The sequence below is a fragment of the Podarcis muralis genome, chromosome 12, assembly GCF_964188315.1.
Source record: "Podarcis muralis chromosome 12, rPodMur119.hap1.1, whole genome shotgun sequence".
Lineage (NCBI taxonomy): Eukaryota > Metazoa > Chordata > Lepidosauria > Squamata > Lacertidae > Podarcis > Podarcis muralis.
The window spans coordinates 51,051,801-51,075,472 of NC_135666.1; the positions used below are offsets into that span (position 1 = coordinate 51,051,801).

The window sequence follows — 23,672 nt, forward strand, 5'->3', positions numbered from 1 at the left end:
TGTCCCCAGTGTAAACGGCAAGAGAGGGAAATAGTTTTTTTACTATCAGAACACGGGGGTGAAAGTAATCAAATAGATACACCAACTTGTGCAAAAAAACAACCCACAAGCACCACCACCATACCATTGGGCAGAATAATGGGGTGAGGTGGGGAAAACCCTTGATTGCCCAACAAATAAAACAACATACCCCCTCCTTCTGAGCCAGGAAGGACAAAGATCTAGCATGCCTTTGGTAGCTCTCATATTTCCAGGGATCTGGTCCACACCCTTGGGCTGTGCAAATTGGGGGGGGGGGGCATCCATTATCATTGGACAAGCAGGGGCCAGAGTTACATCCACTTGACCAGTGTCAAGTATTGCATCCAAGTCAGAACGGATCCGAGTGATTTTGTCAGCAAAGTGCTGAGCAAATTGTTCAAAGAGGGCTGTTGAGTAGTCAAATTTCTCCTCCAGAGTATAAAAGATTCCTGACCACTCAAAACAGCTCTGCTGGGTGGCTGCTTGCTGATGCAATGGAGGCAGAGAAAAATGTTGGATTTTTTAATTCATTTTTTGCTGCCCGCACTGCCACAGAGTAGGTCTTCATGTAGGCTCCAGCCTGTGTTCAGTCAGACTTATCCCAAGTATTCTGCCACTGTGGATCAAATTATGAGTTACATTAATTGCATGGCTAGGAGCCATGTTAGGGGTTTTAAGAAATGTAATCCAACCTGTTTGGGTGGGGGCAATTTTCACTGGGACACCAGCGTGGGGGGAGTGTTGCTTAACCATTCTTTCTGAATCTGTGATCCTAATGAAAGTTGCCACTAAGCTAGAGTTAGGGCCAATGGGAGCCCCTCCAAGCTAACTTTAGACAGGTGGGGTGCTTTTTTGTTGGGATCATGGCTGGAGAGGCAAGTGTCAAAATTCACTTCCCCATGCATTGTTGCCCTGATGAAAACTTCCACCTTCCATGCCTAGGATTACATTAAAAAAAAATAAAATGCTGGCATGACGGCTAGAAAATTCGACAAACATATCGATAACTGTTCAAAGGTTTCTATACGTTATCATTCCTAGTAGTCAAATCACCTAGTAGCGAAGTCTTGAGTCATACCTTCTGGACAATGGTGGTAGCAAGCTCTTCTATCAGCTCCTCCTTATGGTCCCGTAAGTAACAAGCTTCGTTCTGTTTGTCCTGCACAAAAGGCATGCACGGGTAAGGACTGCATAAAGCAACTCTAAAAATGCACAGAATGCCAATGAAGACAAAACTGACAGCTGTTGACAAAGCTCAGAAACACCATGGCCCTTCTACTTTGCTCCTTTCATTAATTTCTGTGTGGTTAGAACTTAGGAGGACTGATTTTAATAGCCTCTGGAAAGGTTACAGGGAGTGGACCGACTGCTTTCATACTCTGGACTTCCCAAATGTTTCTGGCTTAATGCCGCAGGAAAGATGACAACAGACTAGATCAGCCTTTGGTTTGATTGAAGATGATGCTATCACTTGGCAAACCAGTCACAAACCCTCCAAACAAGCAATAGGAAATGTTGCCAGCGGAAAGTTTCCAGCACCTTTGCCATCTCCTAAACTCAGGCAAGCCTAAGGCTTGCCAAGCCAAGTGCCTATGGTTGCATTTGAAGAGGTGTGTTGGCTGGAGGAGTTGCCAGTAGATGGTAATCTGTTGCTTGGGGGGTGGGTTGGGGGATAGACTTAAAAGTAAGTTATTGTCATCATTCTTGGTGCAATAAAAGGTAAAGGACCCCTGGACGGATAAGTCCAGTCAAAGGCGACTATGGGGTGTGTCGCTCATCTTGGTTTTCAGGTCGAGGGAGCCGGCGTTTGTCCACAGACAGCTTTCCAGATCATGTGAACAGCATGACTAAACTGCTTCTGGCACATAGAGGACCACGACGAGTGCCAGAGTGCACAGAAATGCCATTTACCTTCCCACCACACCGGTACCTATTTATCTACTTGCACTGGTGTGCTTTCAAACTGCTACATTGGCAGAAGCTGGGACAGAGCAACAGCTCACCCCATTGCAGGGATTCGAACCACCAACCTTCGAATTGGCAAGTCCCAGAGGCTCAGTGGTTTAGACCACAATGCTACTTGTGTCCCCTTTTTGGTGCGATAATGAGGATATAACTACACTGCAGAGCTTTTAAATAATGCAATGAAATATCCTATGATGGTGAAGATCAGAGTCTTCTCTGACTACACTGCTCCTGCTAATTAAGCAGGAGCTATATTTTTTCGGGGGGGGGGGGAGAGGATGGAAATATCATTATCAAAATAATGAATGTAATTACAGTATTCTTACCAAGCTGTCTCCGTACATCTCTGCCTTAGAAATAGCTTCTTCTATTGCTTCTTCTGCAACACGCAAGGCCACAGCAAGGGTGTCCATCATGCTGTGTCCTAAGCAAAGAATGCATTAAAGCATGTTTAGCATTTATGGAACGGAGGAGAGCAGTGAAGTGGAGCGGGGCAGCGGTGAGAAATGCCTGTTTTCCAGAACCCCCCTCTTTCTAGGAAAAATGCATCCATTCACCATTTCCCTTCCAAAAATTATCAGTCTGTGCAGATAAGACTGCACTGTGTTTCAGGTAGAAAGCAGAATTTGCTTGCAGGGCAAATAACTCCAATTGACTACAAAGGAAGGCAAATAAATACTTTACATATGATATATAACAAGAGCAATCCCACATCTGAGCTACTCCAGCTGCAGGGTTATCGGATATGGAAAACCCCTGTTACAGCCATGATAGTCAGATATGAGGATAGAATACCACAAATATGGCAGTAGGACACTGTTGTTGAGCTATAGCTCCCATCATCCCTGGCCATTGGTCATGTTTGCTGGGACTGATGCGAGCTGCAGATCAGCAACAGCTGGAGGGCCAGAGGTTCCCCACACCTGCCCCAGAGCAACAAGTATACATAAAGATACACAAAGTTAGGAAAGTGACGGGGAAAGGTGCGGGGTGAAAAGTGGGGGATGAACAAATGATTGGTGTGAAGATGTATAAATATTCTGAAAGCATATCAGGATGAATGCACAACAGACAGGGTGTGTGGAGGAGCCCTTTAGGCACTATTATCATATGAGGGAGATCCATCTATGGTCCAGGTCATTTCATCCAGTAACTCAATTTGCAACAATGTAGTTATAGTAAAACACATGCACTTTTGAACGTAATTACCTTCTGTCTGTCTGTAGAAAGTAGAGTCACTGCCACAAATGCTTCCTTCATTTTCTATCGTTCCCTCACAGAAGCTTCCTGCTTCTACTCAAAAAGAACATCATTGTCATCGTCACTGTCACTGCCATTCACTAATGCCATATATAACTTCAGAAGAAAAGGGTTCCCTCTAGAATGTGGCCGTTATTTCTAACCACCATTACAAAAACAAGCAAACGGGGGAGGGGGGAAGTGAAATATCCTTAACACAAAAGACATGCGGCTGAAAAATAAATCCTTTTTAAAAAGAAGTTATTGTGCTTCGTTTTTCAAAAATATTTCTTTCCAGAGGAGAAAAATTTATCACACCTGGCTAATCCCTGGATTCAGACAATGGCTGCTGGAGTAAGAGAGAGAACTATGAAGTTAACAATAAGCAGAGATTGCACGCAGAATGCCAGTGCAGAGGACTTGCTTTGAATGTGACATTTTGGGCTTGAAATAGATAACGGATTCCAAAGGGCATCATTTCGTATAAGAAAAGGAAAATTAATCCTGCTTCTGTATCAAATGGAACAAGAGGACTATCTCACAGTCACAGTGGAAAGAAACAAACATCAGTTGCCTGTGATGGAAAAAGAGAGGACTTGTTTCTCTGAAGCCGATATAAGCTCTCACAAACCCTGAGGGGTAAAATGAGGTTTTATCAGTATGGTTAATAAGCCAGTTTTCTGCCACGGACATTATAATAGAATTAGTAGCAACGTTTCCATCATGCCTGATGGGAGAGGAGGAGAGTATGCTAAGCAGCTAAGAGGCAGCCTTGCTCAGCTCTTGGCTCATTTGTCATTTCCTTCCTCCTTCTCTCTCAGCATTGGCTTGGTTCCTGGGACGAGAAGGTAGCTCTTCCCCTGCAAGCCCTTCTTCCCAAACTGCAGCTCCCTACCTAAACTGCTGTTGCAGGCAGTGGCTTGAATCAGGAGTGGTTAGGCAGCCAGCAGACTCAAGAGAGAGAAATAACCGTAGTTTATTAATATACAAGTTCCATGGAGGAATACAGCGCAGGTACTGCGGCACAGAGATTGAAATCCACATGGATTTTTCAGAGTGATTTGTGAGCAGGATACTGAAAGGAAGTTTTGGGGAGGTGATGGGGTGGTGGTAGGGGGAGACTGGGCATGACACAGGAAGGCTGGTACAATTTAGATGTTCCTGAATTACTCTGACCAAAGAGGAATACTCATCCACCACCCCAAATCATTTCAAACTTTCATGTTTTATATCTCTTTGAGTCCCCCTTTTCTGTTCATCACTTTCCTGGAAGGGGCTCTATCCAGACCCAAAGGATACTTGGCAGTTCAGTGCGGTCAGAGGCCAGAACTTCCTCAGCAATGACAGCTCAGGCTTATTCTGGAATGTGCTTTGGAAGCAGCAAAAGGGGGTTCTGGACATGCTAGTGTTCTTCTTGCCAACAGCCCAGGCTTCAGGCGTGAATGCTGGCGATTATAAGCTCCGGGACCCTGTAAGATCCCCCTACAGCCAATTGGGTTACATCAGGGGTAACCAACATGGTACCCCTCTATATGTTTTGGATCAGGGATCAGACCATCAAGGATCATGGGAGTTGTACTGCAACAACCTCGTAGGGCTCCCCGTTGGTTTCCCCTGGGTTACAGAGGAAGCTCATATAAAGACAAACAATAGACTGAGGTCCTTGTTTTTGTTGTAATTGTACTAACAAATATGATGGATAGAAGACTGATTTCTATCTGTCCTCTGCTGCTTGGAGTTGCTTGGAAGCAAGGGTACCTCTGGGCTGCATTATGCTGGCAGTCTATAGTATGAAAGCACAGATGATGAGTAGCCTCTTACTGCAAGGTTTCTGCTACCTTCGGCTCAGAGATCTTTCCATGCTTTTTTGTTTTTTTTAACCAACATAATGTTTTCCATCTCCATAAAGACATTCCCTGATGGGAATTAATACAAAAGGAGGAAAACGTTCCAGCAGAAGTTCGCTAAGATGACCTAACATATAAAGAATGGTACTTGCAAAAAGCAAAAAATAAGAATTGTCGGTTAAAAAATAGATGTAAGGATTTTAATTGGATTAGAACAAAGCTAAAATAGAGGCACCCTTAACAATTGATAGCAATTTTTCTGTATGTGCTAATTATGGGCAATGGCACAGCCATGGGTGCCACCTGCATGGCTTCACATTATGCACACTTCTTCCTTAACTCTGCTGTCAAATGCCTCTCCCCTTCCTGAAACACACTGATGACATCTTCATCATCAGCACCCATGGGCAGTAAATCCTTGAGGAATTGCAAGGAGGCTTCTATAAGTTTCCACCCCAACTAGTTCATTCTGCACATTCATATTCTGGACACTACTGTGCAGCTACACAATGGACATATATAAGCATTGCTTAGACCAGAAACCACTGACACATATTTGCACAATTCTAGCTTCCACCCAGAACACACCACAAAGCCCATTGTTTATTGCCAAGTCTCATGATACAACTGCATTTCTCCCAGCTTTGTTAGGACACAGATTCATGCCTTGATATACACGAGACATTACAGATCAAGAGCCAGTAATAACTTACTACAAGACAGATCCAGAAGAAAAGGTGACAGGATACTATATCATGTCCCATACTGCTCACAGCTAAAATCACTCCAATGCATTTTCAATTTTCCTGGATAATAACACTTTTCTCCCACAGGCCTTGGATAGCAAACCGACCTTTGCCTAGAGATAGCCCACTAATTTAAAACAGCTGGTGACCAGCAACAGGACACATAAGAGAGAGATAAACACAGAGGCTAGATCAGAGGTCGGCAACCTAAGGCCCATGGGCCGGTTCCAGCCCATGACTTCCTGAATCCGTGAATCGGCGTGGGGATTCGGTGCTTCTTTTTTCCCGCAGCGCCATTTTTTTTCTCACCGCAGGGACCGACTTCCGGCGTATATGCTATTTCCAGCACACACACTATTTCTGGTTCTCTTCCGACCCAGAAGAGCGCCGGAAATAGCTTCAGCGCATGCTCCAGCCCACTGAGAGGTCTGCCAGGGAGTGGACCGGCCCAGCCTCAAAAAACGTTGCCAACCCCTGGGCTAGATCCTGCAATAAGCCTAGATGCATCTTTCTGTCCCTGTATACACTCAGGCAACACTATTACAGGTTCTAAAGTCAGCTGCAATACCAGGTTTCCACCCATCTTCCAATGTGATACATGATCTCATCTGCAAGCAAAGCTCTTCTGCATAGACTGAGCAGGCTGGTCTCTACACATGTGAGTACAGGCAACACACCCACACCCAATTTATGTTCTGGGTGATCGTGGGCATAAGCCTCGTCCCACCCTGCCTCGTCCCACCCTCTTCTGGTGTCAAACATGGCACGCACAGTTGTGCATGCATCAAACAAGCGCAAATTAAGAGTTGCCTGTAAATGGACACAAATCTGACATCAGAAACTGCAGCAGTGGAAGAACATTTCAGTCTCCCGGAATACCCCTATTGCTGACCTGAAAGTTGTCATTCTCCAGCAGAGGAATTTCAAATGGAAACACCAGTTTGAAATTTATAAATCAGACCTAATCAATAACTTTTATTCTATTTGCTTTAATCTTGAATGCAGACAATAGTTTACAATCCCACTACAGGTAGCAACTAGCATAAGAAAATGAGGATAATGCCACCAGTTATTGCTGTTAAGAAAAGCAAAATAAATATTCATAAGCTTTACACAGAATTCTCACAGATTTATGCTTTGCATTCCTGCCCTCCATACCCAAGTATGCACAGATGTGATAAAGTGGACTTGTACCCATGAACATTTATGCTACAATAAATCTGTTAGCCTTTAAGGTGCCACAAGACATTGCCTCTATACCTAGTATATCAGAACAAGCTCCGGTCTCCAGCCGATGTTTTCTGTATAAATTCTTCAGGACTTTAGCACTTCCAAAACGCTTGAAGCGGCTTTTCACATTATTGTAGTACCATTCCAGCGACTGAGCTCGTAAAAGTCTGGAAGAAAGGAAGAAAGACAGATTTCAGAAAATTTAGAACCAAGCTGGGGTTTCTTTTAAAACAATTTCTCAGTAGTTTTAGGAAGGCTGGGCTGGGGTAAAAATAAGGAAAATATATAAACTCTAATCACCACCCCTGGTTTTAGCCCAGCTCTCTATCATGCTGTTTGTTGTAATTTGTCTAATCTGCAAACTGAACACATTTTGATGCTCTTACAACAGATAACATTATGGTTTTAGGTTTGCACAAGCAAATAATTATAGTCATTGTTCAGGTGCTTTGAATTCTTCTTTTCTCTGTTTCGCAGAGGTTTTGAGAAAACATTATTTTCATAACAATGGAACCCACCAGACAATTGGATTCATGGTATGTTGATCACATCTTCCCCTGCCCCTCCTCCCTTCCTCTGGTGATCAGAAACAATTTTGAAATTCACTTTGCTATGCTTCTGGTGAGTTTTTAATCTGACATTTGTCCGATATATTAATTTCTACCATGAAGTCTAAATCTGTGTATCTTTTCTGCATGAATTCCCTAACAGATTGTGATGAATCTTCTAAAGCTTTTCAGCCTCTTAGCGTTATGTTAAGTCACAAATGTCCCTCCTGATTCCTACTGTATAGAAAGAATCTGGAGGGGAAGGAGCGATCCCTGTTAGAAGGTATTACAATAAAGGGCCCATTCAAAAGAGAAATAAGGACACAGTCTGCTTGTTTCAGAATCCTTTAATGTTGACCTGCATTTTGGAAACCACAAGTAACCGTGTTCTGCAAATGCAGCCTTTCAATGTATGTAGAAAACTGAATAAACTCTACCTCCAGATCTATATACAGAATCATTTTCTTTCACTTACCTATAATGCAGTGTATGCCGATTCTCTCCATGAAATACAAATGCTCATTTAAAGAACACTGTCACTCTCATTTTAAAGGGGAAAATGGCTATAGCTATTTTCTTCTAGTTTCCGTGCTACAAGGACAGCCATATTAATTGTTCACAGCCTGAAATCCCAAGGCCATAGATTGTGTTATGTAAAGTCAAATCCCATTAACAGGTGGTTTAAAAAAAAATCCACAGAAGCAATATTGTGACTGAGTATCAGGATTATGTGTCATGTGATGATTCAGTCCATATTCAAGTACTGAAAAACTGACTGGTTCAATGAATGAACCCAATGTAAAAGTGTTACTACAAACCATGAACTGATGAGATCACACAAAAGGTGAGTGTAGAGGCAAGAAAAGTAAGGGAAGAAAGAAAGAAAGAAAGAAAGAAAGAAAGAAAGAAAGTTGCTTCCACAGAAGCTCTTCATTCTGAAATGAGAACAGTAGGTAGCAAGCCTGGCCTTAAATCTTGAGTGGTGCCCATGACCTGGTGCAAAACTGGTGTCGAACCTGGTGCCCATTTCCCTCCAAGGTGAGAGGAAGTGACATAGGCTAAGCCTGGCAAGACAGCTTACTTTATGGCATTAACCCCTTCATGCTTGAATTAGACTCATGCACGCTGGTTATATGAGGCTGGGTCCCTAGAGGCTGATGAAGCTACTCATCAGCCATGCACTTGAAACTGAGCAGTAAAAGAGGCAGAAGCTGCAATGAAGAAACAACTAATTTAAGGTATGAAAACCTTGAAAAGACTTCTGAGCGCTTTGCCAGCACCACAATGGATGCCGCAGTTGCATTTTAATAATGGCCCCAAATCTTCTCCGGAAAAGACCATAGGATGGCACAGGCAGACTGGAGTGCAACATGTGTTGGCAAGAACATTGTCTGGATTCTCCTTAAAAAGTGAGTGATGGCAATTCCAGGCAAGAAGTGTAAAATATGTGTGCGGGACAGGAAAGAATGTGTGGCTTTGAGATCTGCGGTGTGTGTTTGTTTGTGTGATAGTTGCTTGACATTCTCCTTGGAAGCGCTGTGCCCCAACTGCCCTAGTGGACCAGCCTTCGCAGAGAAAGATATTCATGAGAATCTGAAGATACTGGCAACATTCCTTGCAAGCTTCTAACATTTCACAGATTAAAATAGATGATATGCTTATAGCACCTTTCCCACCCCTCAAAAACCACTGCTCAGGCACCATCCCTCTGCATCAGACATTGCTCAGTGCTCTGTTCCATCTGCTATATTCATTTGCCCTTTGATATCTTCCACTATTTCCCACTCACTGAAAAATCCCAACACAGTAGTGCCTTTTTTTAAAAAAAAAATCTACCATCACATACTTGTCCTACACCAGGCTATATCAGCAGTCAAAAACAGATCTCAGCATCTGCAGCGTGTGAAATGTCAGACTGTGATTCCTCAGTGTACAAATACGCATGCATGTGTGTTAGAGATTTAATGCATCCATCTACCCACCCAATCAATAATGTAATATCTAGAGATTCTGAGAAAGGAGTGGAACTCTGAAGAGTGACAATGCTAGCAGCTCATTGCGTGGCAAGGTCCCAAACCCTCCCAGGAAGTGGAATAAAGACACACAAAACAGTATTTTAGGTTAGTGGGCGAAAAAGGCCACAACTTTATTGGTTACAGAATGTGAGTGGTATTGGCTTGGGCATTGGAAACCACACGACTATATCTGACTCCTACCTGTCTGCAGGAAGTCTTGGAAGGGTTAACCACCTGCCGATGCACATCAACTAGGGACTCCCCCAGGGTCACCGCTAGGGGTGGTGCCATGGCCCTAGCCCCCCTGTCTGGGGCTTCGGACGGAGACCATGCCCCCAGATTCCTTTAACGGACTACCCTTGAATTAGGAAGGGTAGGTGATGGCCACTACCTCCCCTCCCCTTCAACCTAATACTCCAATGCCTAACCGCCTAGCCTTACAAAGTTGTGATGATTTGCTATGAGGTAGGAGAAAAAACCAAATGGCCGGTGCTAATTTGCCAAGTGGAAAAATTCCTACCAGGCCCCTTGGACAACCAACCAAGGTTCATAGCAAGGTCAAGAAATAAAAGAGCCTAACCTAAGGGAGGGAGGGTGGGAAAACTGGCCAAGCAGGGAGAAAAACAGGGGCGAGGATGGCCTAAGGATGACGTGGCCGAGGACCATCCAATGGCACAGGGGCGATCCCACCCTGCGCACGTGAGGAGGACTTGCTCCCAGCCCACAACATCATCTCTCTGGGAATGGGAAATGTTTACTAACACTATTTTAATGAAGCATCCTCAGAAAGCAAAAACAGGGGAGAAAATGAGGGCAGTGATTTATCATAGAACTGAAAACAAGGACTGGACCAGGTAAGCTAGCTAAACACTTGGAATGCATGCAGCAAGCACTCAAGGGCTAACCCTTTAGAAACTCCAAAGAATTCCAGGTTTCTTTTTTAAAACCTTTAAGCTCTCGTACCTGCAGAGGAAACCTGGAGAACAGCAGTGAGTGGAATCAACCTTAAATGCTCCTATATCAGAAGCTTATTTGTAAATATAGCAAAATATAAAACAAGTTTAATTCCCCCAGCTCATCATTTTAAAGACAAGTTTATTATTCTGAGAATATTCAGGTTCTAGGACAAACATACAGCCCTATTCATTTCACTAGCTGTGATCCAATAATTCATCTGATTTTGGAAACACTGCAAAAACCTGTCAAGAGCAAGCCAGAAAACCAGTATTGCAACTGCAGTCTTTCCACTCTGGCTGGTGCAGTGCTAGATGCTGAACTAATGCTGATACCAGATGGAGGGAAGATATCTTGTCCCAGGGGCTAAAATATCTCAGTTTCATTAGTTTCATAAAATAGACACATCTGCCCATTACGGTTTTCTCACCTGTGAAGGAACAGCTTTCTAGACAAAATGAGTAAATGGGTTTCAAATGGAAAATTTAATATATTTTGTTTTCAGTCTCCCAAGTTCAGTTTTTCCTCGTTTTGCTTATAAAACCCTGTGAAAACCTCTCTTCACTGATGTTGCCAGCTACTCTTTCAGAATGCTCCTCAACAATCATTCGTATCATGCCGTCTTGACTTAATCCATGTTCCCCAGTGCTCTTGCGGTACACCCCCAAGGACTTTTCTTCCATTCCCATTTCAATGCTTGATGTCACACAGTCAGGAGACATACCCCCCCCCCCCCACAAACGAGACACCCCTCCATCATGGTGCTTTAGACAATATATACTGGCCCTATCTCATATGGTGTGTTTTGCTGCGCAGGGCAGTTGATTAAGGGACCTTTGTAGCACATCTCTGTAGCAAGTATACACTAGAAAAACAGTTATATTTAAAATTGGGAAGCTGACAGATTATTTGGAACATCAAGCTGGCATATGTTCTGCATGCATGACCCGCCCCCGCCCACCCCAAAATGAACTAGACATGAATAAAGGAGAACATTGCTTTCAGGTTACCTGTCCACAATAACTATTAAATATTAGCAGATCTCTGTTTCCACATATTTGTTTAGTTAGTTAGCACAAACACTTTAAACTAACAATATGCAGCTCCCCCAATTGCTACAATTATATGTATGATTTAAAGCCAACTCACCTGAAGAATTTTGGCTACTGACTTTTACACAGAATATTGTGAATTGTAACTAAAACTGCTCTGGGATTTATGGCAGTGAGGGCTTAGCCACACTTACCTTTCCTCCACACTTTCCAGGAATGGCTAGCTTTTTAAAGCTCTGTGTCTGAATGCCCCCTTTTGTTTTTGCTGCAGAGCTCCCCCCCCCCCCAAAAAAACCCCCACTCTAAAATGCTGAATTGGAGCAAATGGCAGTCCACAGAAAACCCAGATAGCAGTTTGCTCCGATTCAACTTTAGAGAGCGGGTTTCTGCAGGGAAAGCTCTGGAGCAAAAAGGAAGGTGGGGGGAGGTCTTTGGACACAGAGTTTTAAAGTTCAGACCTGTGCCTGGACAGAGTGGGGCAAAAGGTAAGTTGTGAGTAAGTCCTGAGTTTGCTACCACTAGACATCTATGGCTATTCCACTTCGAAAGCAGGGATTACACAGAAGAGTAAAAACCTAGGAACAGGTCTATCACACACACACACACACACACACACACACACACACACACACACACCCCTACCTTTTTATGAACTGTCTTTTGAATCTCACCTAGGGCCTGTCCTTCTTCTGGCTAGCACTTGAGTTCTAGGCACATGGAATTATTTCTGATCTTGCTCAATAACACTCATTTAGACTAGAGCAATTAAACCCAAGGGTGTATTTGTTGGTAAACATACAGTAGTCAAGCTCAAGGCAGATAAAACTGAGGCACTATTAGTGCGTAGTTCCCTAGACTGGATAAGTGGGGTTCAACCTGTCTGGATGGGATTGCACACACCCTAAAGGAGCAGATACACATCTGGCTCCACTGCTCTCACTAGAGATATAAGGCAGAGTGCCTTATATCAGCTTCAGCTGGTGGCCCAGCAGTGACACTATCCAGACAGGGATAATCCAGCTTCTGTTGTTTATATCCTATGGTAGCCTCTAAGTTAGATGACTGCAATGCATGATATGTGGGGCTGCCTTTGAAGATGGTTCAGAAATTGCAGCCAGTGCAGAATTCAGTGGCCAGGCTGCTGACTGGGACCAGAAGGTCGGACCGTATAATGCCAATCGCATGCCCAGCCACAGAGCCCCCCCGCCCCGGTGCGCCTGATCTGGAAGGGGTAAAACAAATGGACACAACAACTGTCTGAGATTTAAATTGACCACGACTTGTGTTGATTTCAGATGTAGGAAGCCAAAGGCATTGGGCATGTATCCCTGTCAGCCCCCTCCTGGGGGTCTGAGGCATGACAGGGTCTATTTGGGAGGTGGGTCCATCGCAAAACACAGGTTTACACAGATGGCCCCCCAAAAGCTGAGGGAAACTCTATGGCCCACTAGCCCTAAGCAGCTGGCTCTTTGGACAGAGACTTGCCTCCAGACCCCTCTAACGGGGGACCCTGTTATTGCCACCGCAGGAAAAAAGGGGGAAATGAGTCACCACTTCAAACCCCCCCCTCCACTCGAATGGATGAAAGAATACAGGATTTTACCCAAGGCCTAAACTGCCAAAGTTGTGACTATGGGGAAGGCGAAACCTGCAACGCAAGGAAAATTCCTTCCCAGCCCTGAATACGACAACTGTCAAAAGACCACAGCAAAGCCCTCCTGCCTGAAAAGGAACAGTTAAAGCAATAAGCAACTATTAATTAAGGGAGGGGGCAGGGTAGATGACACTCAGCAGTGTCAGCCGGGATAAATAGCCGGTGGGCGGACCTGAGTGAAGCCTGCTTCCTTTCGGTCCGTTCCCCAAGCCACACCCCCAGGCTGTCACGGATTGGCCCATTTGAATTGCCCGGTTTGGCAGGAACCTGTGAGCCTCTGTGGTGGCCAAGGGGGATGCTGGCACTGTCAGAACATGGCGCAGCGGAGTGGGGCGGGCCGAGGGAGGCACTGCGTCAGGCCGCCACCGCCACTCTTTGGGAAAGGCCTGAGCGTGTCACACCAGTTCTGGCCTGGCTCCACTGACTATTGATGGGTTTTCCAGGCTCAACTCACATTGCTGGTTTGGATCTATAAAGCCTTATGCAGTTCAGGAACCCAGCACCTCAGGGACTGCCTCTCCAGCCTGAGCTTGTTACCAGAGGTTCTTCTCTGTGTGTCTCCTCTGACAGATGTGAACTATTTCAGTGGTAGCTCCCAGAAGGCTTACCCCAGGCAAACCCCAGTGTCTAAGGATCTACTTAATACATTCCTGTTTGCAAGACATTATTATTATTTAGAAAAGAAAGCAAAAGAGAAATGTTCTAACATCTATTCATGCATATTCTATTGCATTATTTGGAAGTTTGATAACTCACTAGCTCTAAAACTTAGCTTAGCAACTATCTAAGATTTAGCATACTCTTATGTTGTCATAAACCATGTTGTTTCCCTAGAATGGGTGATTTATGACACTGACATTCTCTATCTCTCTCTCTTTTTAAAGGGAAACTTTTGGAAACAGACTTTTGCTTTGCAACTGTTGGCCAACCGGGAACGAGAACTGTGATTTGCAAGTTTGGGACCAGCCAAGCAGGAAGCTAGTTTTGTTCATGCCCCCTGTAGGTGTTCTGTTAATTACTAAATTGCAAATGAGGCAGGAAAGGAATCTCTATCAGAGTCGGGAAATTTTACAGTTAGCTAGGTACTCAACAGGTAGGCAGGACATGTGTTATGTTCAAAGAGTCAGTGGCTATGGATGAAACCTTGGGGACACATTTAATGTTTCTTGAGATGCAGCATGTTCTCATAGCAATCTCAGAACCAGTTATAGACAGTTAAAGTATCAAAACAGTGCATTTCTGGCCATTTGTGTTCATTTACATTCCAAATAAAAATATTGTAATCATAATAGCAAGATAATGTAAAACTTCTGCAGCTGTTCCGTTGATGAGTGTATCAGCATATGAAATCTGCAGCTGAAACACAACAGACTCTCTGTATAATAACTTTTGAATTGATCTGTTTCAGGAGACATTTTAAATGACAACAATTTTCTGTTAAAAATGACAGAAGTACAATAGCACATGAATTGTGTTGTGCAGTATTAAATATTTCATTAAATAATGGCATGCACTGCTGCATTTCAAAGCAGATTATTGATAAATACCACTTGTCCTAATATAACCTGTACACAAAACCTAACATAAGGTTATGAAATGTGGTTACTGTGTATTTCTATCCTGCTTTGTCAAACTGGAATGACTTGCATGCCAATCAGAAGATTCCAGTTTAACAGACAAACCAAACATTCTATGATACCTAGCAGATATCAAACAAAGCAATGTATAAATCATAAATTAGCTATTTAAAATTACCTAAGAGGAGGTTTCTGTTTCTGCAAGCTTCACATCTGTCCAAGGATTCTCGAAAAATAGCAGAACAAAAATCTGCAGTTGCTGAAGCATAAAAAATATTCGCAAAAGAGATACAAGGTCATCTCTATTTGAAAAAATAAATAGCACAGGATGAACCATGCAAATTAATTCTGTAATCCTGATTATTAAAAATGTGCACAGCTTTTTATTTATAATACGAACAGCAAAAAGTCAACAACCTGATCCGAGATCTGCTCCTCACTTCAAGAACACGTTGCAAACAAACAGCTGGAAAATCCGAGCTACAGAGAGGAAGAAAGCACTCACCGCTATTAACAAAAAAAGCAATTGAAATTCATTTGAAGCTCTCTTAACAAACCACATTATTACCCACCCACCCCTTGAATTTCTTATACTACATCTGCTCAGATTCAACTTTTATCTCTAAATGGTTAATCCTTCACTCTGGAAGTCTAGCCTTTGCAAAAAATAGAGATGTGAAGCCTTCTTATAGAAAGCACGTACGTCATATTTCATCCTCCCACTCGGAGAAGCTGTGGATATTTGGAGATGTGCAAACTGTTCAAGGCAGCATACTGCATACGTGTGGACAGAGGAGGTATCAGATAAACAACTAGCTCTACAAATGCAAGTCTCAGCCCTTAGTTACATTGCAGTTCTTAAGAGAATTTGGGTACCTCTAAGGTGCCTTGTTGGGGCAAGATTCCCAGGATATGGGAAAGTATACTTTATACTATATATGTACTATATAATGTACTATAACATAGTATAATATGATAATATACTGTCATAGCCCAGAAAACCTCAATTACTATCCAGGGTCATCTGAGCTGGCCACAGCTGCAGAAATGTGACTTGCTTAACACACTAGAAGCCACTTCTAGCCTTGCTTGACTGGTTAAAGAAGCAACATGGGTTTCCTTATACTTTCTCCAGGGAATGCTAACGGTAGTTTAAATGGAGTGAGGAGAGTTCCTACTGCATGTGGCCTATATATTCTGCTATACTTTTTATGGTATGCATTTTATATGCAAATAAACATCTAAGCATTCTGTGCAGCCAGAGTAATTCTGGTTTTGCTCCCAGGAAACACAGCAAAGTAATGCCTTCAATGTTTTATGCACTTTGCAAGCGGAATATGATTTGAAACCACCTGGGAACAGTTACTTTTGCTTCTTTATTTATTTTCCCTCCTATGAGCCACTAATTGGAAAAGTGATGCATTTAAATGTGCATCTTTTTCCAGCAGTGCTGCTGTGTTCATACAGTATGTTCAGCCAGGAACCAGATGCTAGAAATTTTAATTTTGCCAGCTGTCCAGCAGCCGACCAAAAGGTAGAGGCCAGTTTAGGAGATTAGAAGAAACCACTCCCCGCTCTAAAAACAGAATCTACACATTATACAAATGAGATTTTTAATCCAAGTTTACCTAGCCAAAAGGGGTTAGAAATCTGAGCACAAATGCCAATGAGTTTTGGATGCCCATAGGCACTTATCTGAAAAACTGGAGAATTTGGAAAAACAAAGCCTATTCCGTTGCCACTTGCAATTCACTTCCTGGCTCTTCTGACCACATTGTAAAGCAAACAAGTGTCTATCAGCTACCCGGCACAGCATTAATTTGGAGTCTGTTTGTCAGGAGTGCGTGCAGGAGCCAGGCCCTGTGACCGGTAGGGCTTCGCAGGACTGGGGCTTTCCTAAGTTTGTTCTGAAGAGGCAAGGCACAGGTGAGGCCGATTGGTAACTCACAGCAAGAGCCGGGAAGGGATATAAAGTCAGCATTTCCCTTTGGCTCTTTGCCACAGCAACACACGTCCTGCCTTGCTGCATTTGGCTTCTTGACTACTTGCTTCCTGACTCTCGGACCCTTGACTCCTGGTTTCCTGACCCTTGGACCCTTGGCTTCTGGACTCCTGTTCCTGCTCCCACCCCGCCGTCTTGCCCCCGGTCCCGACGTCCTCTGCCAGGACTTTGACAGCCTGTAAACTGGACCATAACACTGTTTTTTCTTGAAAATTTTGGGCAAACTTGACATTCGGCATGTGTCAGAATGCAGGCATTGGGCCTGGGAGGCTATTTTGGCGAAGCTACGCCCATCTTTCCTGCACCTGATGAAATGTAAGGATGCAGCTGCCTGCCGAAAGCAAGGATTGCAGGCCCTGTGTCTTTGCTCATGTGGTTTGATTTTATACCACACAGATAAAGGAAAATAGGTTGCCTGAGTGGACTGTGACATCAAGTGATAGGCGTGTTCCCCATCACTGCTATAAAGGGAGAGCATTTAAAGTGTGGCATGGCTGAGGAGGAGATGGGTACTAGACTGTTCCCCTACCCACACTTCTCCTCTCCCAAAGAACAAGCAAACCAACCAAGCCAGGTTATTCCCAGCAGCTGTTTTCAGAGATCAGTATAGTGAGAGCAACAGGGATAAGCAGTACTTAGGGGGGCAATGTGGACAGCACCCTCCCTGGATAATAATTTAATTTGTCCCTCAACACACACTTTTATGGGAAATGGACAATAATTCAATGCATAGATCTGGAAGTCAAATCTAGCATGTTTCACATAATTTCCAGGCTGGCTACCAAGTGAAACCAACAAAAACTTCCATACGGGTCTTCATGAGACCAAATATTCCAAAGCTCTTTTTGGCTGAAACCTTTTTCTTGCCTCAGAGAACTAATTCCCCTTGCACCACCTGTTAAATTTCTTTATGTTTTAATTATGGGTGAGGTCCACTGAGACCTCACACGGTCACAGCAAAATGCAGAAGAAGCAACCGGCTTACAAAAAAGTGTGGTGGCATCTTGTCATGCCCTTTACTCTCTTCCTGACTCTCAAATCTTTCCTACTGCCATCAGTTTTTGAGAGGTGCTGACTTTATTTAAGGTACATGGTGTGCTGCTGAAGAACAGCGCCAAAAGTTAAAATACATTATCAACCCATCATCAATCAATAAAACAATAAAGGGCAAAGTTAAAACATCAGCAAGGAAATTTAAACAAATAGTCCACACATAATAAGCTCATCACATTACGAGCTGCTTTGCCTAATGATGGCACTGCATTCTTGCAAAAAAAAAAAGTCCCCGCTTCAGATATTTCACACCACAAAGCTTTTACAATTATCATACGTATAAACTGGGCCAAATACTCAGTCGAGAACACTCTCCCCTAAATTAAGCAGATCCTAAAGGTCAGTAGGAAGGACGCGGATGGCGCTGTGGGTTAAACCACAGAGCCTAGGGCTTGCCGATCAGAAGGTCAGTGATTTGAATCCCCGCGACAGGGTGAGCTCCCGGTGCTTGGCCCCTGTTCCTGCCAACCTAGCAGTTCTAAAGCACGTCAAAGTGCAAGTAGATAAATAGGTACCACTCTGGTGGGAAGGTAAACGGCATTTCCGTGCGCTGCTCAGGTTCGCCAGAAGCGGCTTAGTCATGCTGGCCACATGACCCGGAAGCTGTACACTGGCTCACTCAGCCAGTAAAGCGAGATGAGCGCCGCAACCCCAGAGTTGTCCACAACTGGACCTAATGGTCAGGGGTCCCTTTACCTTGAAAGGTCAGTAGAAGAATGGGCAAAATAGATATTTCAGATCATCCATGATCAAACCTCAGACTGTTGTTGAGCATGTGAACAACTGGGAAGAGAACTGGGTAAGCAAACTGGGCTGGTGGTGGTGGGGAGGTTGAGTGAGAGTAGCATGATCATGGGGCGAAGGGGCATGCTGAGCTTGCACCAGTGGGATGACTTAAGGGAGGGGGAGGGGCAGCAGCACAGGTGAGCTGGGGAGGTTTGGGGAGGCGTAAGGGGTTTGGGCAAAGAGTAAGAGAAAGGGGGCTTTGAGCAAAGTCGGTGGGGGTTGGTGACCAAAAGCGAGCAGGGGTACCAGCCCCATGTATCATATACTTTTGTTATATGCTTGCTCATCTGCTACATTTTGGTGTGTCATGCTGTTGTTAAAGGACCCAAAGTGGGACCAGGGGCAGGAAACACATTCCTAATGTTTAATTCTGTGACATTAAGCAACAGAGTAAACTATTATGCCAATATTTAATCTCCACTTAAATCTAACATAAGAAATTAAAAAACATTAGGAAAAGCCCTCTTGGGTCAGCCCAAAGGGCTATCTAGACAAGCATCCACAGTGACCAGCATGCATATAAGGGAAGCCTGCAAGCAAGAGTTGAGTGCTACAGCACTTTCCCCACTTGTGAGAATAGTGATGGTAATAATAATAATAATAATAATAATAATAATAATAATAATAATAATTTGTTATTCATCTGACTGGGTTGCCCCAGCAACTGGTATATACAGATGCGTACTGCTCCCAACACTGGTGGTAACACACAGACATCATAGCAAGGAGCCGCTGGTAGCGTTATCCTCCGTGAATTGGTCTAAATGCCTTTTGAAGCCTCAGATAAGGAAGCTAATCTTACGGGAGAGCCACACATTTATGTTAGAAGATCAGCATTTTCACATTGGAGCTCTTGAAGAGGAAGGGTGGGGGTACAGCTTTAATAAATAATAGGTTTCTTGGTTCTCCTTGTTAATCACACTGGAATCCTCTTGGTCTGGGCAATACATCTATTCGAGATGTTATCTGTTTGGGCTTGTAAACATCTCGCATCCAAGGATTTTGTATATTTTGGTTAGCCACAAAGGCAAGCATCCTAAATAGCTGACTATACGAGGAGAGCTGAACTGTTTGATATAATATAGTGATAATCTGCATTAAGTATACTTAGTATTCATTCCGATTAATTCAGCTAAATTGAATTCAGCTGAAACAGTGGTAGGGCAAACAATAAATCCTTACTCTACCACCAGCTGTTCACAAGTACAACATTGTACATTACTCATGCAATCCTTTCCTTTTGTACAAAAGCTAGACTCTTCTAGCCAAAACACTGGGAGTGTGGCTGATTTTTTTTTTTAAATGACTGCTGCTTTTATGAAAAGATAAAGAGCTGTCGGGCAACACCTGCTTGTTCCCTAGCTAGGATTTTATCCTTTTTTTATTTTTCAGAAACACACAGATGCTGCACAGATTGCTGTTTGTCCTCTTATTGCTAAGGCTGCATTTTTAGTTTTTAAAAATGCTTTTGGCTAATGTGATCAAAAATACCTTCACATGGCCAATGAAGACTAGGTTGTGTGACCAGCTTGAAGCTTTTAGCTTAAATCCCGGAGTTTATAAACAGAACTGCAATATTCACATTTAAGCCTGGGATAACTTGAAGCTCAAACGCACTAAAGAATGCAAGGACAGAAAGCAACATTCACAGAGGAAGTCTTGCTTAACGTAAGGTGGGGACAAGGTTTTATATTAGAGCACTAAAGTGTTCATTTTTATGATGGGGTGTGTGGGCTTGCAAAGGCCCTCAGAGAGGGTTCTGTGTTTTCCTGTGTGTTCTACAAAGAGACACTTACAGGGGGTGGGGAAAATACTACGGATTGTATTCCAAATTTCTGGCTTTCTTTTGTGACAAGAACACAAACTGCTTTCCTCAGGGCTGGCTCAAGTCATTTGCATCTCTGTCAACTTTTCCCTTTTCTTGCAAGGAATCCTATTCAGAATAAGGGAATTTCCCTTTAAAAAAGGGAAACGTTGACAGCTATGATCATTTGTTGCCTGAGGAAAAGGATGGGGAAGCACAAGCACCCGAATTCCACATACGCAAGTGAACCAGATTAGCTGCTGAAGTCTTGTTTGAAGGCAGGAGGCTAGTTTAATTTCTTTTAGTTCTCCCCCCCTGCCCTAAAATTCAACTTTAAAGGTGCCTAGTATAAAAGCCCCTGATTCTATTTGTGTGCAATTTGGTAGGTTTCTTATTCAGGAGTACTCTCTCAAGTCTGAAATTTTCAAACCAATTTCCCATAACCACTGCAACTCAGAAATTGAGCAGGGTTAATGCTCTCAGCAGGGAATACCTTCCCTATGAACTTCATCAAATTCTGCCCCAAAATGAAAGGTTATGAATGTGTATCTGAAGATGTGTGCATGCACACGAAAGCTCATACCAAGAACTAACTTAGTTGGTCTTTAAGGTGCTACTGGAAGGAATTTTTTTTTGTTCTTAAAAAAAGAAAAAGAAAAAAGATAATCAAACTTTAAAGGCGCCCATCACAAAAAACCCTACACCTATTTGCCTGTAATCTGGCAGGCTGTAGCAACAACTGTGTAGCTATAATGCCTACAAATTTCATCTACAGTGGTACCTCCAGTTGCGCATGGGATCTGTTCTGGAGCTCTGGTCGGATCCCAAGGAATTCACCCCCGGAGGTGCCTGTTCTGCACATGAGCGCGGCGCAGTAGAGTGCTTCTGCGCATGCCGTGAAACCCGGAAAAATACTTCCGGGTTTGCCGTGTGTGTAACCCAAAGGATACGCAACCAGAGGTGTGCGTATCCAGAGGTACCACTGTATTTCTGTCAAAAGGAAATTAGTTATTGCCTTTTAAAGTTTCTCAATACTGAATTAGCAGGGGTGGGGGGTGGGGAACAAAGCAGGTGCGGCCTGAACTGGACCAAATTGGGCAGACTATAAAGTGCCTTGGATCAGGGCCAGCTGCTTTGTGGTTTTGATCCCAAACATGTGATTGATGGGCATTCCTAGTAAGTAGCCACATTCTCTCTTTTGAAGTGTCCTTGTCTCATGCATAGTACAATAAGCAGAACGACTAGTGCCAAAACTAATATACATAGGTTTACTTCAGTACTAGTCTTCCAAAAATCTGTAAATGTGGAGTTTAGACTTGACAATAAAACAAGAAGACTGTGTTCAATTTACAAACGTATTTAAAGTTTTAATGTGGATTTCGTCACCTCCTAGTTTCCATTTTTCAACATCTGTCCAGCTTAAAGTTTATGTGAAGGGGCTTCTGATATTTGTGATGTGCTCCTGGGCAAATATTTCTGCTCCGTGTCAGCTTCTTGCATTTTCCTATGCTTTATGGATACTTATATTCCTAAGGAGCTACTTTGCCTTTGCTGAAAGGGGAAACTATCACATATGTGACAGATTACAAAGCAGCATGGAAGGAATTTAGAATGTCACTTGCAAATGAAGTCCTACTTCATTCCAGAGGTGAATCTCCCTGACGAAAGAGGCTGTGGGCTTGACATCTCCCCACATGCCATGGTCTCCAATCTGCAATCTTTTCTCTTTGATGTCTTTTTAAAAAAATCTCTAACATGGGAGAGGGAATTTCAAAACCTAAACATCCCAAATGCTGTGGTTGGCAATATATAACCAAAACTGTATTTGGCACTTCCATATTTGCCAAAATGGCTTACCATAAACAAATCACAAGACAAGCAGAAAAGAAACTATACAAACTAGAGTATGAATTCCATGAAAGGGAATGGAAGGAAATCAGAAATAAAGAGGTTCTGTAGCCAAGTAAGTTAAAAGTTGCTATCCTCTGCTTTTACTTCCCTACACTAGGAAAAAAAGAAAGCATTAAATTCAAATCTGATAGCTAATGTTTTGTCAGCACACCATTGATTCTATGCTCCGTTATTATTCATTCAAGCTCTATACATGAGTAGTTGAGAAAACCAGCTGCAAAGTGCTTAACTAGAGCTTATCATTGCAAAAAGCCAGTAGTCAAAAGCAAAAGCTCACTCCCAGCCTTGGGAGAGATCCATAAGATTATCAACATTTCATATAAATTAATCCATCAAGTGGACAGTAATGGATCTTATCCTCCAGCAGAATAAATATTCAGACATTACATAATCCTTAGGTAAACACTTGTACATATTGTGGAAATAAATATTCCCCCAGCTATAAAACCTTGTCATACTTTGTGCTGGGCGAGGTGGGGGCAGAGGCAAATGCAGCTACACTAAACTTGCCATTTTTTAATTATTCAAAGTAAGAGTTAGTAGAGGGGGGTGTTGAATAATAAGGAACATGCTTATATTCATTGTGACCAAAGTATTTGATAACTCCAGTGTGGAGTAAAAGTACAGTACATGTTCAGTCCCCTCTACTTTGTTTCTTGTCTACTGGAGAGAAAAGCGCTTGCAAGGCAGGCAAGGGATACAGGATAACTTTATGCTCGCCAGGTCCTCTGCTCCTGCTCACAGACTCTACTACCTCTGTGAATTGAGGCATGTATGTGTCTACTCTACCCAGCAGAAGGTACGGTGGAATTCACCCTCATCTACATGTAATTAGGATTGAGGCATTACATACTTGTTATGTTGTCTTCGTTTAATTATACGGTTGTATATAGTTAGTTTTAAACTGTGTGTCTTACAAATTAAAAAGACAAACACAACTTTTTGAAAGCAGGCTTCCTCAACCTGGGGCCATCAATAAGTTTTCGACTACAGACCCCATCATTCCCGATTATTGGTCATGCTGGCTGGGAGTGATGAGCGTTGGAATCCAAAACATCTTGCCGGGGAGGGAAGGGGTAAGGTTTATTTTAGGTTTATTTATTTAGGCTGGGGAAATCTGGTTTAAAGGAACTTGGCTATACCATTTTATGGAAGACCAGCAGCTAGGCTACAGGATCCAATGTATGGACAATTTTAATTTTTTCCTTCCCCGCCTGCTGTTGATCTCTTGAGGTTGAAAATTTTCAATTCATTAATAGCAAAAGGTG

General features: G+C 43.1%; 1 protein-coding gene across 3 annotated transcripts in view; it reads right to left on the reverse strand.

Moving 5' to 3' along the window:
- MYRIP (myosin VIIA and Rab interacting protein) overlaps window positions 1-23,672 on the reverse strand; it is a 153,421-nt gene that overhangs the window by 39,954 nt on the left and 89,795 nt on the right. For all 3 annotated transcript variants that reach the window (XM_028750615.2, XM_077916426.1, XM_077916427.1), the window contains exons 4-7: window positions 7,079-7,215; window positions 3,196-3,279; window positions 2,313-2,410; window positions 1,100-1,180 (exon numbers count right to left, since the gene is read on the reverse strand). In XM_028750615.2, the coding sequence (XP_028606448.2) occupies window positions 1,100-1,180; window positions 2,313-2,410; window positions 3,196-3,279; window positions 7,079-7,215 (400 nt within the window). The remainder of the gene's footprint in view (window positions 1-1,099; window positions 1,181-2,312; window positions 2,411-3,195; window positions 3,280-7,078; window positions 7,216-23,672) is intronic.